General features: G+C 40.8%; 1 protein-coding gene across 4 annotated transcripts in view; it reads left to right on the plus strand.

Annotated features, from left to right (window-relative positions):
* The window catches only part of tnikb (TRAF2 and NCK interacting kinase b), a 65,405-nt gene that overhangs the window by 25,325 nt on the left and 24,219 nt on the right, over positions 1-15,861 (plus strand). For 2 of the 4 annotated variants that reach the window (XM_066660954.1, XM_066673591.1), the window contains exons 3-14: positions 3,965-4,021; positions 4,206-4,331; positions 5,676-5,786; positions 6,990-7,080; positions 7,835-7,965; positions 8,255-8,309; positions 8,668-8,746; positions 10,067-10,242; positions 11,200-11,266; positions 11,354-11,552; positions 12,499-12,615; positions 15,197-15,283. In XM_066660954.1, the coding sequence (XP_066517051.1) occupies positions 3,965-4,021; positions 4,206-4,331; positions 5,676-5,786; positions 6,990-7,080; positions 7,835-7,965; positions 8,255-8,309; positions 8,668-8,746; positions 10,067-10,242; positions 11,200-11,266; positions 11,354-11,552; positions 12,499-12,615; positions 15,197-15,283 (1,296 nt within the window). The remainder of the gene's footprint in view (positions 1-3,964; positions 4,022-4,205; positions 4,332-5,675; positions 5,787-6,989; positions 7,081-7,834; positions 7,966-8,254; positions 8,310-8,667; positions 8,747-10,066; positions 10,243-11,199; positions 11,267-11,353; positions 11,553-12,498; positions 12,616-15,196; positions 15,284-15,861) is intronic. The other 2 variants (XM_066666756.1, XM_066679496.1) reach the window with 1 other exon arrangement.

Raw genomic sequence — 15,861 nt, forward strand, 5'->3', positions numbered from 1 at the left:
AAAAAAACCCCAGACCAGAACGACTTCCTGATTTGAAAACAATTCATGCTTTTGGGTGTTTCAGTTTAGGTATTGTTGAGTGTACACAAGCATGCAAATATACAACTGGCTACAGCTGTGCTTTAGAAACTCTTCGAGATTTCCACCTGGCTGCCATGCTTTTTCTCAGGTCAGTAGGACTGCAATCGATTGCAGGACTGGTGATGAAATACCGCAGCAATGCTTGCTAACATCACTCTAAGAGCAGTAGTACCTTTAAGCATCATCTCAGAGTGGATACTCACACTCTGCTGAGAGCCATTTCCTAACATTTCAGGCATCTATAGTAGTGGTAGTAGAAGCAGTGGAAGTATTTTGTCGTTGTATATCAGGGCTGGGTGGATTAGGGGAAAAGACACTTTATAATATTTTTAGTTTTTATGATAAATATGTTTATTTCACGTATTTAAAAAAAATAAACAACCCTTTATTATTAATTTAACCAACATATCCCTATAAATATTATGCTGTACAAAGAATAACATATATCTCCAAAATATATAAAACGACCATTTCTACTGATCAGTTTATAATGAAATTTCCAGACATGGGAATACATGTTTTCTCATGTACTGTATGTACACTTTTGGAGTGTTTATAAAATGGCTGTATTAGTTTTGCAGACATCACCACCTTTAGAAAACTGCATCTTTGTTCATCAAATTATTTTGAAGGACTTTGTTTACATTACGGTTACCCCATTCACCGATCACACATTGCCACTGTACCAATTAACAAACAGTATGTTTTGTAGTATTTGGTAAGTCGTCTTGCAGAGAGAAAGCAAGACGATGCTAGTGTTGGCTCGCAGTTGTGGACTGGGTGTTTTTGATTAATACTTTCCAGGAGACAAGCTAGCAATAGGAAGCTTTCTTGTGAAAAGGAGCACATTTGATTAAGGCTGTAATGAAGATGAAGACAACAATGGTGACATTTTTGTTATGTAACAGCATGTGCCCCTGCAGCTGTACTTTAGCCTTATAGGGTACACTTCTCTCTCAGTCTCTTTGTCTCAGTCTGTGGAATCTGTGGTGACTGTGGGCTGAGATAAACCTTCTCTCAGACTCTGACCTCCTGACTTCCGTTTTTGTCACTTTTTCATTTCCTAGTGGTTTTTCACTTGAAACAAGTTTCGCTCAATATTTTCAAAGGGCAATTTTACAACAGCTGGGTATCAGGTGGCTTTACACGTTGGTGGAGCACATTGTGACAATCCCCACAACTCGCAACAGTCTTTCACCATCATCTCAGGCAGCTTTCTGATCTTAAAGAAGTCAGAAATCATTTGTAAGAATAATTCTGCTTACACAGCTTGGTGTTATGGGGCTGAAAGAAAGTGTACCTAACAAGAAACTTTTGCTGAGAAGTGGAAATAGATAAAAAAGTGAAAACATTTGCTAATTGTCCTTTAAAACGGAATGCCTGTAATCCAAAATGAATTTCAGGTAATAGCTTTTGTGTTGCGGCACGGCGGTGCAGCAGGTTGTGTCGCTGTCACACAGTTCAAGGGGCCTGGAGGTTGTGGGTTCGATTCCCGCTCCGCGTGACAGTCTGTGTGGTGTGTTCTCCCCGTGTCCGCGTGGGTTTCTCTCACCATGGATTAGGTCACATTATACATTTTAATTCCACCTATCTTAACTCCTGAGCAACAAATAATTTTATAATCTGAAGTGTTAGCCACAACAGCAAAATCGTCACAAATATTACGCAGTGTAAACCAATCTAATGTCACATAAATAAAAATAGTAACCATAACTTCATGAAGCTTGCTGTTTGTAGTGATGAGCTACATGTTATGGAGCATTACGTGGCTTAGACTTCTACTGTAATAAAATCATAATTTGCACATTTTCCAGTATGTGAATTAGCATGGCATGTAATGACTCTTTCCAAAGACTGATAAGCAATGTGTGACTAACGGGCAGATGCTATGGCATGTCATCCTCAGGGCAAAAGTTCTTGAACGCCCAGAGAGGTCCGTGCAAGGTTGTGTTTTACGAGCAGAGTGTAATTAGGATGCTGTCCAGTCCAGCAAGCGGTCATGGTGACTGCACGCCGCTGTGTGGTGAATTAAAGCTGCTCTGTTTGTTAATACTTTCTGACAGTGGAAAAATCGTTAATGAGGACTGATGGGACTGTTGTGAGCCTGTGATTCACAAGTGTCTCTCAATCTCTCTCTCTCACTCTCACTCTCTCTCTCTCTCTCTCTCTCACTCTCACACACTATCACATCCTTTCTCACCCTCTTCCCTCCTTCATCTTTTCTTTCCCCCTCCTTCCCTATTTGTCTTCTTTATTTTTCTCATATTACATGCATCTCTCTTGCTCTGTCCTGTACTCTCCTCTCTTTTTTTAATTGCCTTGCTCTCTCTTGTACTCTCCCTATCTCTCTGCATCCCTTTATTTCTTTGGTTTCCCTCTCACAATTTGTCTGTATCCCTCTCATTTTCATCTCTCTGACTCACATTCAGACATAAAAAACTCTTTCATTCACTCCCTCTGTATCTCCCTTTTTTCTCAGTTTGTCTCTCTCTCTCTCTCTCTCTCTCTCTCTCTCTCTCTCGCTCTGTGTCTTGCTTGCTGTCTGCATGTTCTCTCTGTCTTTTTCAGATTCTTCTCTGTAACACTTCCTCTGTCAGTCTCACAGTGCAGTGGTGGTGAAGGTGTAAAATTGTGTGAGTGTATTTAGTTCATTCAGAACAGCAGTGGATGGTGATTCACTGCCTCTGAAGAGAGCTACAGAGTGTACTCATAGCACACTAAGACTACCATGAATTCTACATTTATTTATTTACTACAAGGTCTTCTTAAATTCTTTCTATTCTTACCATTTTACAATATTTATTTTTTGAATCTTTGGAAATCTCTACTCTGATTTACTGAACTAATAGTCAAAACTGATTTAGAATATATCAATTTCTAATGGCAATGACAGCCCTAATGCACACTACATCTTGTGTGTCTTCCTACTTTTCTTCTCTATGAGCAGTGGGTGCTCAGGTGATCCGTATCCATGGCACCCGCTTCTTGTGTTTGTTGTTTGTTTTGTTTGGTTGGAGGCCCTGTGTTTGTCCTGGATATGAACTCTGGGGAAATGATGGAGAATAATATAGAAGTACGAGGCAATCAGCAGCAACCTGGAAAAGAGCTCTCCAGTTCCACATTCCTGTCCACAGGCCGGCCTGAGATTCCTGCAAACCGAATGCTCCAGCTTACGTAACATTTTCGGGGGCTCGTCCAATCCGAGCAAAATCGTCAGCTGGTGCCGATGTGACACACATAAAATGGCAGCAGCTCCAGCCAAGCCCAGGCACAGTGCTTTTTGAGCCTGGTTCAGTCATTCTAGGCAGTGAGGGTTTTTTTTTTTAAATTATTACACAACACAAGCATTTGCCAGAGAAGCTTATGTGCTTAGTCCACCTGTGATTGCACACTAGCAGTAATCAAGTTCATTACAACACCTCACATCCTGGTCTTATGCTATTGCTAAATATGTGTCTTTTATGTCTGAATACACACGACATAAACTCAATAATTTGCTAGGAACTATTTATTGTTTTATATCAAAGACACCATTTGAAATTGCAACCCCCCAGAAGCTCCCATTTTGCATTAAATAACGTGATAATTTTTTTTCCACATTATCTTCTATGAAGTGTCACCATGAAGAATAGCCTTGCTCTGAATTAACCAGTTTATGCTCCATAGAGCCGGTCTCCCACATGGGGGCAGCCATGTTTAAAACAGGTTTAACACAGAATGACTTTCTTATGTTTGTTTCATAATATAAAGGGTAATCATGTCTGGGTTAAACACATGTCAAACTCTATTGGCTATGGATTAGACTTAATCCAATGCAATCATGAAATGTGATATTATACTGATATATGTATCTCTCTCTCTCTCTCTCTCTCTCTCTCTCCAGGGCCGCCATGTCAAGACAGGGCAGCTTGCCGCAATCAAGGTCATGGATGTCACAGGGGTAAGCAAAACATTCTCTTGCCCTTGTTTCTTCTCTCTCTCTCTCTCTCTCTCTCTCTCTCTCTCTCCCTTTCTCTTGGATTTGCTGTCTTCTGCAACGCTTACTGTGCACTTGCACACAGCAGGATGTACACAATAGTTTCTTCACCCTCTTCTCAGCGGTGTGTGTGTGTTTCCTCCGACAGGATGAGGAGGAGGAAATCAAAGCAGAGATCAACATGCTGAAAAAGTACTCCCACCATCGCAACATTGCCACCTACTATGGAGCTTTTATAAAGAAGAATCCACCAGGAATAGACGACCAACTATGGGTCAGTCCCAAAGCATCCAAATGCACAGAAAAGGCACAGTTGCGCACTCAATGGTTTGAGTGCATGTGCAAGAATGTTGATGCTTGCTCACTGAGGCAATGACTTGAGGCTGTGTGGTGGTGGTCCTGTGGGTGTCCTGATCATTGAAGAACTGGGTGAAATGGTGATAAGAATGTATGCAGAGAAACAGGTGGACTACAGTCTGTACTTCTAGAACTACAAAGTGCTCCTGTATGGTCAACAAAATGTACAATGGATGTAGATACAAGACAGCTGTTCCTAATCTAGTGATTGTTCAGTGTGTGTGTATAAAATGTATGATCAATTCATGATATTTTAATAATTATATATGTTCACATTCTGCAGTTGTATTTAAATAAGCCTATGTTTGTGTGAGTATGTGTGTGTTCTGTGGTGTGTGTGTGTGTGTGCATGTGTGTGTGTGTGATAGAGTGTGAGAGCTGTGAACAAACACTATTCCCTTGTGGTAAGCATTCTGTGCTCTCAGCACAACACACTGCAGACTTGTGACATGCTGCACTGTGACACAGGATTAGTTCTACATGCTCCATCACTGTCTTGTGGTCAGCCAACACAGTCATACGTGCAAACACGTGTACATAAGCACACATGTACACATCCATGCAGACTCTAACACACCTCATGAGAGGACAGTCCCTCAAGGAATGCTTGCTCAGCGAACATGACTGGTGTCAGCATCTACAGAAGCCTGCAGTCTAAAAGGATATTGACATGTACAGTTCACTTCTTGGAAGCCTCACTGATTTGTCAATGGCAAGTTGATTTTCAATGCATCTAACATTTATGTAGAAAATGACCATTTTCCATATGTCAAAAAAAAACAGGAATTGTTTCTACAAGATCCCTCAAGGTCTCCAGTTCTTTGAGCATTGCAAAATCGCTGCAATGCACAGCCTCTTGTGACTCACATTTGATAAGCATTTTATGATGTTGGATTGTCTGGTATATCTTTTCAATTTATCAGCCAATTTCTCCCCGATACTTCTCGCTGTTAACAGTGCCAAGGCTGTCTGTATAAATATCATCTGAACCATTAATCTGTGGTGCTATAACTCCAACACCTATTTGTTCATTCATATGGGTTACAGTGTCCTTGAACAACTGCATTATTGTTAGTGTTCATTTTGCTTCACAAAATACCCATTATAAGAGGCCAGACCCATCTGAAGTGTCCTCAGCTTTGTTCTGTTGAGTATTACCTTCCACAAAGGTTGAATTAGCTGAATGTCCCTGACAGATCATGTGTTTGTGAAGGCCAAGTTTTAAGTGAAAAAATCACACCCATATTGTGTGTGTGTGCAGTTGGTGATGGAGTTCTGTGGTGCAGGCTCAGTCACAGACCTGATAAAGAACACTAAAGGAAACTCCCTGAAGGAAGAGTGGACGGCCTACATCTGCAGAGAGATCCTCAGAGTAAGTTGTTCAGCCTTTGGTCTGCAGGTGGCACTAAGTTTAGATGATATCATAAAATTAAATAATAACATGTACATGCAAGGTATGCATTGTCCTGTTATTTATTTTATATTTTTGTTTAATGAATACAAATAAAATAATCCTGTGACATAATTTATCTAAAAAATAATAATTTTTCATCATATCGCCCACCTCTAGATGGCCTTCTGCATGCCCTAGGACAGGGGTAATTAATTAAAATCCATTCCGGTCCAGTTAATATTCAACTAATAAATGTAATATTAAATTTTTATGATCAGTGCCATATCCTGTACATTAAAATAGCCGTATAGTTTTAGGATCATTTTTTGGTTGTCTGAATGTCAAATCAAATTACAACTGAATGTCAAATCAAATTACACTTTCAATTACATTTCAATATATTTCAACAAATATATACATAATTACAAATAACAAGAAAAATGCCCTTTTCCCGTTTAAAGAAAAATGTACAAATAAAAAAATGATTTTGAAAATATATATATGCATTTTTAAATAAAGTCCCTAATCACATGTCTTGTAGTTGCAGTTGACATTACTGCTTTTTCATAACAGTGATCTGATTGATTCTTATTGTTGAAGGGCAGGACTATATCCATTAACAGCACTGGCTCTTGAAAGACAGGATTTTATCCATAAACAGAATCCATGTTCAGCGTTATGAGAATTTCAACTGGTAATCTGATTTTTAATATTTCTGAATTAACCTTACACAACACTGTCATCCGGAAAGTGTCCCAAAAGAGCTTTTATCACGTCCCTTGGGCTATTTTAACTGGCCCAAGGACTGCGGCGTCTGGAGCACTGCCGTATGTATGACACTCATTTGAGTCACAGCGCTCATCATAATGCACAGATCTGATTGCCTGAGTAGCCTCACATGTGATATGCGGAAAGCATGTGGTTAGTCTGGTAGTTTCCTGGAGTGCTAAACCTGAACCGTAATGACTAGAAGAGTAACACCACTTAACACAAACACTCTGTTCAACATTAAACAGTAGTTTATCAGTTACAGGTCCAGGTCCAGATGGGACAGCGTCTGGGTCTGGACCATTCTCCACCTATTAGTGACCCCTGTCCTAGAATAAAATTTAGTTCTTAATAGCATTTTGCTTTAATATTCTAGCTTTTCTGAATGTGTTTATATTTTTATCTCTATTGTAGGGTCTGACACATCTGCATCAGCATAAGGTCATCCACCGTGACATAAAAGGTCAGAACGTCCTGCTCACGGAGAATGCAGAGGTTAAACTGGGTAAGCAGAGGAGATGTTAGCATGATGTGTTTGTGTGTAATTCTTCTGGTTATTCTGACATAATGATGCACCAGGGAATTACTTGGAATTACAGCTATAACTGTGACACTTGTGCAGTTACCATTGCACTGTAACTAGGGCTCGAGTCCAAGCACTACAGTTGCGTCTTTATCATGATTCCTATTTATTGTAGGAATATCTCAAGATATGTTAATTACAGATTGACATGTTTGTAAATGTTACTTTATATCTTGTGGAAAAGTGTTTTTAAATTTTTTCTCCCAAGTAATAAACCTAGAAAATGTTGGTGTTATTGAGGGGATTAGTTAACTGTTGCAACAGCTTGCCCCTGACATTGTCTGATAATTAAAATTAAAGTTATTCTATGGGCCACAACAAGAAATTTCATAGCAGTGCATCCCTGGTACAGTGAAAACCCTTCAATCGAAAAACATTCAAGCAGGAAAGGCCGCTGAACCTGTGGCCCTCCTAGAGTTTGGTGAAGGGTTGTTAGCCTTTTTAGTCTTTCAGTTGGAGTTGTCGAGGCCGTTCATGATGGGTTGCCATGACGACGCTGCCTGTGGTGACAGGAAAAGAGTGCCGCTGAGGCAGATGGTCGTCTACACTTCATCAAAGACCTCTCGGCTTGTTACCATACAGTGACATATTAAGGCCAAGTGCTTCTTTCTGACTCTGTGTGTGTGTGTGTGTGTGTGTGTGTGTGTGTGTGTGTGTCTGGGTAAACTCTCCACAGTGGACTTTGGGGTGAGTGCGCAGTTGGACCGCACTGTTGGTAGGAGGAACACGTTTATTGGGACACCATATTGGATGGCTCCAGAGGTCATTGCCTGTGATGAGAATCCAGATGCCACATATGACTTCAAGGTATTTTAACTCAAGCCTTGTATAATTACGCATTCAGTGTTACTACAGCATTCAGAAAACCTAAAATGTGTCAGTGTGTGTGTGTGGATTTCTTACAACAATAGTTTTATATAGTAATGGACTAATATCCTTTATTTATGGACTTACTTTAAAGGTTTCAAATGCCTTACTGTCCCTTAGGGATTTCCAGGGCTTGAGACAATGCTGAATGCACGTGTTCTAACAAACCAGTGGTATGAGGACATACCTATTCTTCTCTATATAATCCAGTTTCCTTTCTGTGTTTCAGAGTGATCTGTGGTCTTTGGGAATCACAGCTATTGAAATGGCTGAGGGAGCTCCTCGTAAGTATAATGCAGTGCATCTCTAATAAGCAGTTGTTTACAAATTATTATTCCAAGTCAAACTTTCACAGATTTCTTCTTCAGCTAAAACATAACTCATCAGCAAAGACACTGCTAATGTGGGTGTATGAATTTTATTAGCTACTTTAGTTATGTCGCATGCATTAGCCTCTTAGGTCTAGCAAAGGACTAGAGTAGAAATTTAAGACACCAAGAACATCTTGCCAAATTGGCAACAAAAATAATGTGATGTAATATTTCTTTGCCAAATACAACCTAACCACATATTATAGGAGTGTCGTATCTCTGTAATTCTTACTCCTTCCATCGCTCTTTTTCTTTCTTTCCCTCTCTCTAGCTCTGTGTGATATGCACCCAATGCGAGCACTGTTCCTCATTCCCAGAAACCCTGCTCCTCGACTCAAGTCAAAGAAGTGGTGAGTCTCGCGTCCCCAGATCCCTTATCATATTAAACACCTCATAACTTCTTTTGCTGTTTGTAAAAAAATCCCAGCTTGAACGCTGATAGCAGAGTACACAAGAGGTTACAGTTAAAGTGCTGATCAGACTTTCTTTTTTCTTCTGAATGAAGATAGTTGTATGTGTAAATTAACCTGATTCTGGTTTTACATAGAGCAAAAACAAGTATAACAGTGCGTTGCGATGTTACTAGTGACACAGCAAGCAGAACATCTTGGCGTGTGGACATGTTTCTTGATCAGATATTTGTTTTTGCGGTAAAATCCATCTGATACTTCTCATTAGGAGTTTTTTTTTTAATATTATAAGATTTGCTGTCACACTTATGGGTCGCTATTTAAGACACACCTACTTTGTTGGTCCACCCTGCAGATGTAAAATCAGTGAAAGTAGCTTATATGTTGCTGCAAGATTTGTGTTAATCATCCTGTAGTCCTTCATCAGATATCACAGAATGTTGCTGGCTGTTTATTTATGGTTGATGGACCATAAATGTGAACGTGTGCTACACGTTTTAGCGGAGCCATTGTGAAGGAAGTTATGTGGGGAAACAAGAAGGAGACATTGATATTACGGCTGATCAGTGTATTTAGGTGCTCAAACACACCTGCCCCTAAACAGCTATTTAAGAAATCCCTTGTTGAAATGAGAAAGTTAGAGAAGGGAAAACACTAAAATGTGCAGGACAGCATTACTGTATCTTGATTTGTCTGAACATGACAAGGAGCTGTCTTTTTCCAGTACAGAATGTTTTCGAGCAAACATGTTTGGATGATTGACAGGATCATAACTCCTGATCATGGTGTTCTTGTTAGCTGACACCAAGCTGTCACTCACTGTAGAAGCCACTTGTGGAAAATCTGCCCTTACTAGAGTTTGATACCATTATAATGAGAAATTCGTGACCAAACACACATACATGGATTTGTGTCAGTTCTTGCATTTCCTTTTATTTGCCTTTATGGTGTGACAGTAACAAGATTTGTTACTTTAATCGCGGCGCTTGTTAGTGTTGCTGTCAGCGAAACACATCTGTAACTGACTCCCGTTAATGTAAATTAGAGTTCTGATGTTGTGCTGACAGATTTTGATTCCAAGCTTTCGAAGCTGTTGTTATTGTTGTTGTTGTTGTTTGTTGTCCTTGACTTACCCTCCCAGGCGTCGATGAAACAAATCAAAGGGCTTGTGCAATGCATCAACATGTTTATAGATAAAAGGAAATGGAGCAAGGAGCGGATTGGATCTAGCTTCATCCTTCCCTTTGGCTTCCTCAACAGGTCGAAGAAGTTTCAGTCGTTCATCGACAGCTGCCTGGTGAAGAACCACACACAGAGGCCCAGCACTGAGCAGCTGCTCAAACACCCCTTCATTCGGGACCTGACCAATGAGCGGCAGGTCCGCATTCAGCTTAAAGACCACATTGACCGCACCAAGAAGAAAAGAGGAGAGAGGGGTAAGAGGGTGGGGTCTTGGGGTCTTTTGAATGGAATGGACTGCAGCCATAGTTTCTGAGATTTCTTCTGGTCAAATACTGAAATAATGTAATAAATTCTGGAATTATATTAAGTTTGCTCTTTGTTTTTTCAGGGTTGAAAATAATCTTAAAGGGGACATATTATGCAAAACTAACTTTTTGTGTGTACAGACGGTCCTCGTGTTACGTCAGTCCCGAGTTACGATGTTTCGTGGTTACGACACATCTCCCATTTACTGTATAAAGCCTTGTTTCGACTTAAGTGGTTTTGCGTCGTAACATCGTAACGCGAACTTCGTGTTTTGTGTGCGTGGCGGAAGAATACATGGTTACGCGGCTCGGGACCGAGGAGGATAGGTGTTAGGATAAGTGCTTACAGTATGATATTTACGTACAGTATGTATGTATATTCCGACTTACACCGAAAATCGGTTTACGACACGACGTAGGGACGGATAAACGTGTATTTCTACTTGGGTCTCTACTGCTCCTATAAACACTCCAAACAAGTGTTTTCTGTGAGTCCGTTGAAAGTTGTCATGAGCTTCTACAGGCTGTTTATATATCTCCCTTATTGTGAAGTCACAATAAGGACATTTGCATAAACCACTCTGGCACCACCCCTCACCTGTGTAAACATGGGGTGTGGCCAGGAACAGCTTATCTGCATAAAAGTGACAGAACCCTTAAACGGCTCATTCTGAAAGTGACTGAAACTGGCAAGAATAGAGCTGGTGAGATCTCTTTATGTGAGAGCGATTTTGTGCAAAGAACTTCATGAACATGATTTATATAGCCCATATATCTATTCTGTCTTGTTTAAAAAGAGATATAATATGTTCCCTTTAAAATTGAGCATTATGAAATCAATTTAGGAATTATAATTTAAGGATTAAATAGTGAGAATATAATCTTTTGGGCATTTTTGTTTGGCAGATGAGACAGAATATGAGTACAGTGGCAGTGAGGAAGAGGAGGAGGAACGGGACATTGGTGAACCCAGGTAAATTCTCCTGTATGTGTCTGCGTGTATGTGTATTTACTGTGTACATGTTGTGAATGTTGTGACACACCTGCGGCCCCTCCACAGCTCCATCATCAACATCCCTGGTGAGTCCACTCTGAGACGAGACTTTCTGCGGCTGCAGCTGGCCAACAAGGAGCGGTCTGAGGCTCTGCGGCGACAGCAGCTGGAGCAGCAGCAGAATGAGGAACACAAGCGCCAACTGCTGGCTGAGAGACAGAAACGCATTGAGGAGCAGAAGGAGCAGAGGAGGAGGCTGGAAGAGGTAGGATCATGAGTGACCTGAAGAGGAGAACAGAGAAGAAAAGTTGGTGCTGGTAATTATATGAAAAGATAACAGGGTTAGTAAGAGAGGGATCTGAATTTTGTCTTTTTCCTTTGAAAGTTAATGCTTCCTACTGAGTCACTGACTGAGCTGTCCCTGACTGATATCCATTGTGGAAACATGCATATGCAAACATTGCCCAAGATGCAAGAAGCAGGGGAGAAGGCTTATTCTTATAATTAAAACATGGTACGCCAAGCCTTTATAAATATTTGACAAGTATTTTTCTGTTTTAAAGTATGAATGGAGTCAAGCCCATTGGCATTTCTCAGAAAAATAATGTTTTAAATGTTATCTCCATGACACACAGCAGGGATTCTAATAAATGATGTGTATCACAGTAGAACACACATTTCTCTCTGCTCGGTCTGTGATGGTCCCACAACGAGGCTCAGACTCTTTAATGTCTCCAGTCAGGGATATTTTGTGATCATCACAGAGGAATGTTACCTAATATCTTCAAACAGAGGAGAGAGAGAGAGAGAGAGAGAGAAAGAAATGAGTTGCTGCAGTAGCTGCTGAGTGCTGTAGGGGTCTCTTAGCAGGGGGCAGTTAGACTGTATGTGGATGAATGTATGTGGAGGGCCTGTCTCTCAGCTTTTCTCTTATGGAGCACATCCTCCTGCTGCTCACTTGTCATTCTGCCATGCTTCAACACATCCGCTGTCACAAGCCTCAGCTGGAGGAAGGCCACTCAGCATAGCCGCCTAACCACATCACTCTATCACTCTATCACACACACTGTCACCTGCTGGTTTGGAAGTGCAACTACAGGAACAGTCTGGACATAGGCTGTGGCTTAAAGGAACAGTTTAGCAAAAATCTAATTTGCATAGTCTTCCATATATTTCAGTGTACTCTCTGTATACTTATGTTGTCCTTACAGCAACAGCGTCGGGAGAGAGAACTGCGAAAGCAGCAGGAGAGAGAGCAGAGGAGGCGCTATGAGGAAATGGAGCAGCTGCGGAGGGAGGAGGAGAGGAGACATGCAGAGAGGGAGCAGGTACGTGCTCTCTGACACACTGATTAGAATGTTGGAGGTTGAATGGATGGTCATTGCTCAACACCCACATTTACTCACATCAGGAGCAACAAAAAGGAGAAATGGAAAAAAGAACACAGTGTGCACTCGAGCAAACACCCACTCTTCCCTAAGCACTAAGAGATAAACTGAGTGATGAAAGCGCAAAGAGAGCAGCAACACACACACACACACACACACACATACACACACCCATACTCATGAGGACATGGCATCAGGGACATCTGCAGGCATGTGCACACTTGCAAAATCAAAAATGCATTAAGCACATTGCTGGAAACAGATACACGAGTCACTGTACAGGTTTTTTCTGCTTAATTTGCAAAAAACATAATAGACTTTGCAATCTGATACACAGAATGACCTAAGAATATACAAATTTTGGTGTTTGTTTGAAAGGTGATATAGTGGTGAATCCAATCATTGTAGAGAATATTGCTGTGTATATAAAAGGTTAGATGCTATAGGAATAAAAATCAGACATAAGTATGAACAAAATTAAATCTAGAAAGGATCGTGGCAGTGATCCTTAGTGGTGTTAAAATAAAATGATGTAGCTTTATTTTAAAAATGATCAATATGACAATATGTGAACTGGAAACATAAATTCATTTAATTTGATCCTTGCACAGAGCAGCAATTTTGATTTATTTTTCATTTATGATGACGATGAACCATGCATGCATGTACACTGGCCACCTCCTCCACCAAACATTTACAGCATTTAGCAGACCCTCTTATCCAGAGCAACTCACCTCAGTATATGAGAGAACAGCCTTTAATACAGATGACCACTCATACAGTGTCCTATTACATAGCGCTGTGATGTGGAGATTAGTGTTTTTTGATGGCCCACTTCCTTACATAAAGCCCCCCCCCCCCCCCCCCATCTGACTCACAGGCCCCCTGGGAGGGGAATGTTCCGCAGGAAGGAGTGCATATTTAAAACCTGCTCCTAAAGGAACCTGCCCTACCCCCTACCACCACCACCACCCACCACATTTCCAATCACACAGCGCTGACGCTTCTGAACACTGCTGGAGAATCCCTGTTGAACACACATTACCAGGAGGTTGTGCAGCTCTCTCACCAACAGGGTGTCAATCGCTCACCAATTCCATCACTGTTCTTTCTGAATTTATTCCATGCTTTCAAATATTTGATTGAAGTTCTGCTCTTTTTATTCACATAAATGTGACCACATTGTTGCAAGCACTTGGAATTAAAATGTGAACAAAGGAAAAAAATCTCCCTCTCCAAAAAGTTATTGTGTAAAACCCTAATTTAAACTGTTTTCACAGTTACTTAAATAAGAGGACTCTCATGATTATACTATGCAACATACAATTTTGTCCACATTATTCAGCCCTAATATGGAATGTAGTCATTAAAAAAATACAACATGCTTTTTTTTATTTTTGAAAACAGCCAAAATCAAGCACAACAAAAGTTATTATTTTTGAGTGTAACATTCCAGATGTGACTGAATGAGCACTTTAAATTCCTGCATTTTTACACCCCTTGAGACTGCTGACATTTCAGTATCACAGCGAAGACTGTGCACACGCGCAAAGGTGTTGAAAGGAGAGATGGAGAGTCATTTTAGCTGGAACATTTTCCCTGTGAAGAACAGTGACACACTGCCCCTCTGTCTCTTTCTTTGTTTCCCATACACACACACACACACACACACACACGTACACACGCACGCACACAGGATCCATTCCATTGTCAGGGAGTACTCAGAGCCAAAAATATTTTTCTGCTGTATGAACTGTAAAGGACTGTATCTTTAACCCTTACAACTCACAGAAAATGTATCTTGAGGTTTGATACAGGTTTATATACACTTTTGACTGATACTTGTCATTGGTCATGTAAGATCATGTGTTGTTGTTCCAGACCACCAATATCTTTCGATAGAAAATATACAAGCTGAATGTGTGAAATTCTCAGTGTTAATGAAGCTGTAAAGAATGGACGGCAGTTACAGGATCCTTGTCTCCGTAAAGTACTTCTTTTAGCAAAAACAAATATATAAATAAATAAAATAAAATAAAATAACATTCAGCTCCTCTTAGTGCCTGCTCTTGTTTCACCATCAGTGTTTGTAAGGCTAATGCTTGGTTTGCACACGTCTTCCTCTTTTCACAATGATTTGGCATGCCTCTTTTTAAAACTGCCATGTCAAGATGGTATTTGAACAAAAGACAATTCTCTTAATGCACTTCTCTTTCACTTCTAATACTACTCAGCTACAATATGCTCGCTCCTCTTGGGCTGCTCTGTCAGTGTACATTACAGATGAAAAGAAACTTCTACTTTTCCGATATCCACCTTTCTTTATATTCATGCAGTCTTCCCCTTTTAGATTCTATTGCTTTCTGATAGTCTTTCTTTTTCTTAATGTCTGTCTACCTCAATTGCGTCGTCTTGTCTCTTTCTATCAATCTCTCTGTCTCTCTCATTCTTGCTCTTTTTTTATTCTTTTTTCTCGCTTTCTCACACTGTGGGGTTCTCTTCTGCCCTGTGCTGCCGTTAGGAGTATATCCGTCGTCAGCTGGAAGAGGAGCAAAGGCAGCTGGAAATCTTGCAACAGCAGCTCCTGCAGGAGCAGGCTCTCCTCTTGGTAAACTAACACTTTACTGACCCCTGACCCTAACCCTGACCAATTACCTTTTCCTTTTTTCTGCATGAGCCTTGTCCCAGTTCAAAGAAAGTGAGGCACATATTTCTTTGCTTCTGCTCTTTTATTCTTGATATCCTAGCTGTCATTATATTTTGACAAAATTTGAAAATTTCTGCCTCTAGTGCTCTATCACCATTTAATAACATTTTCAAACAAATAGTTCAAAATCACAAAAATTAAATTCTATAAAATTGCATTTTGGAGGGGCGGCACGGTGGCGCAGCAGGTAGTGTCACACAGCTCCAGGGGCCTGGAGGTTGTGGGTTCGATTCCAGCTCCGGGTGACTGTCTGTGAGGAGTTGGTGTGTTCTCCCCGTGTCCGCGTGGGTTTCCTCCGGGTGCTCCGGTTTCCTCCCACAGTCCAAAAACACACGTTGCAGGTGGATTGGCGACTCGAAAGTGTCCGTAGGTGTGAGTGTGTGAGTGAATGTGTGTGTGTCTGTGTTGCCCTGTGAAGGACTGGCGTCCCCTCCAGGGTGTATTCCCGCCTTGCGCCCGATGATTCCAGGTAGGCTCTG

This window comes from Hoplias malabaricus, chromosome 1 (genome assembly GCF_029633855.1).
Source record: "Hoplias malabaricus isolate fHopMal1 chromosome 1, fHopMal1.hap1, whole genome shotgun sequence".
Classification (NCBI taxonomy): domain Eukaryota; kingdom Metazoa; phylum Chordata; class Actinopteri; order Characiformes; family Erythrinidae; genus Hoplias; species Hoplias malabaricus.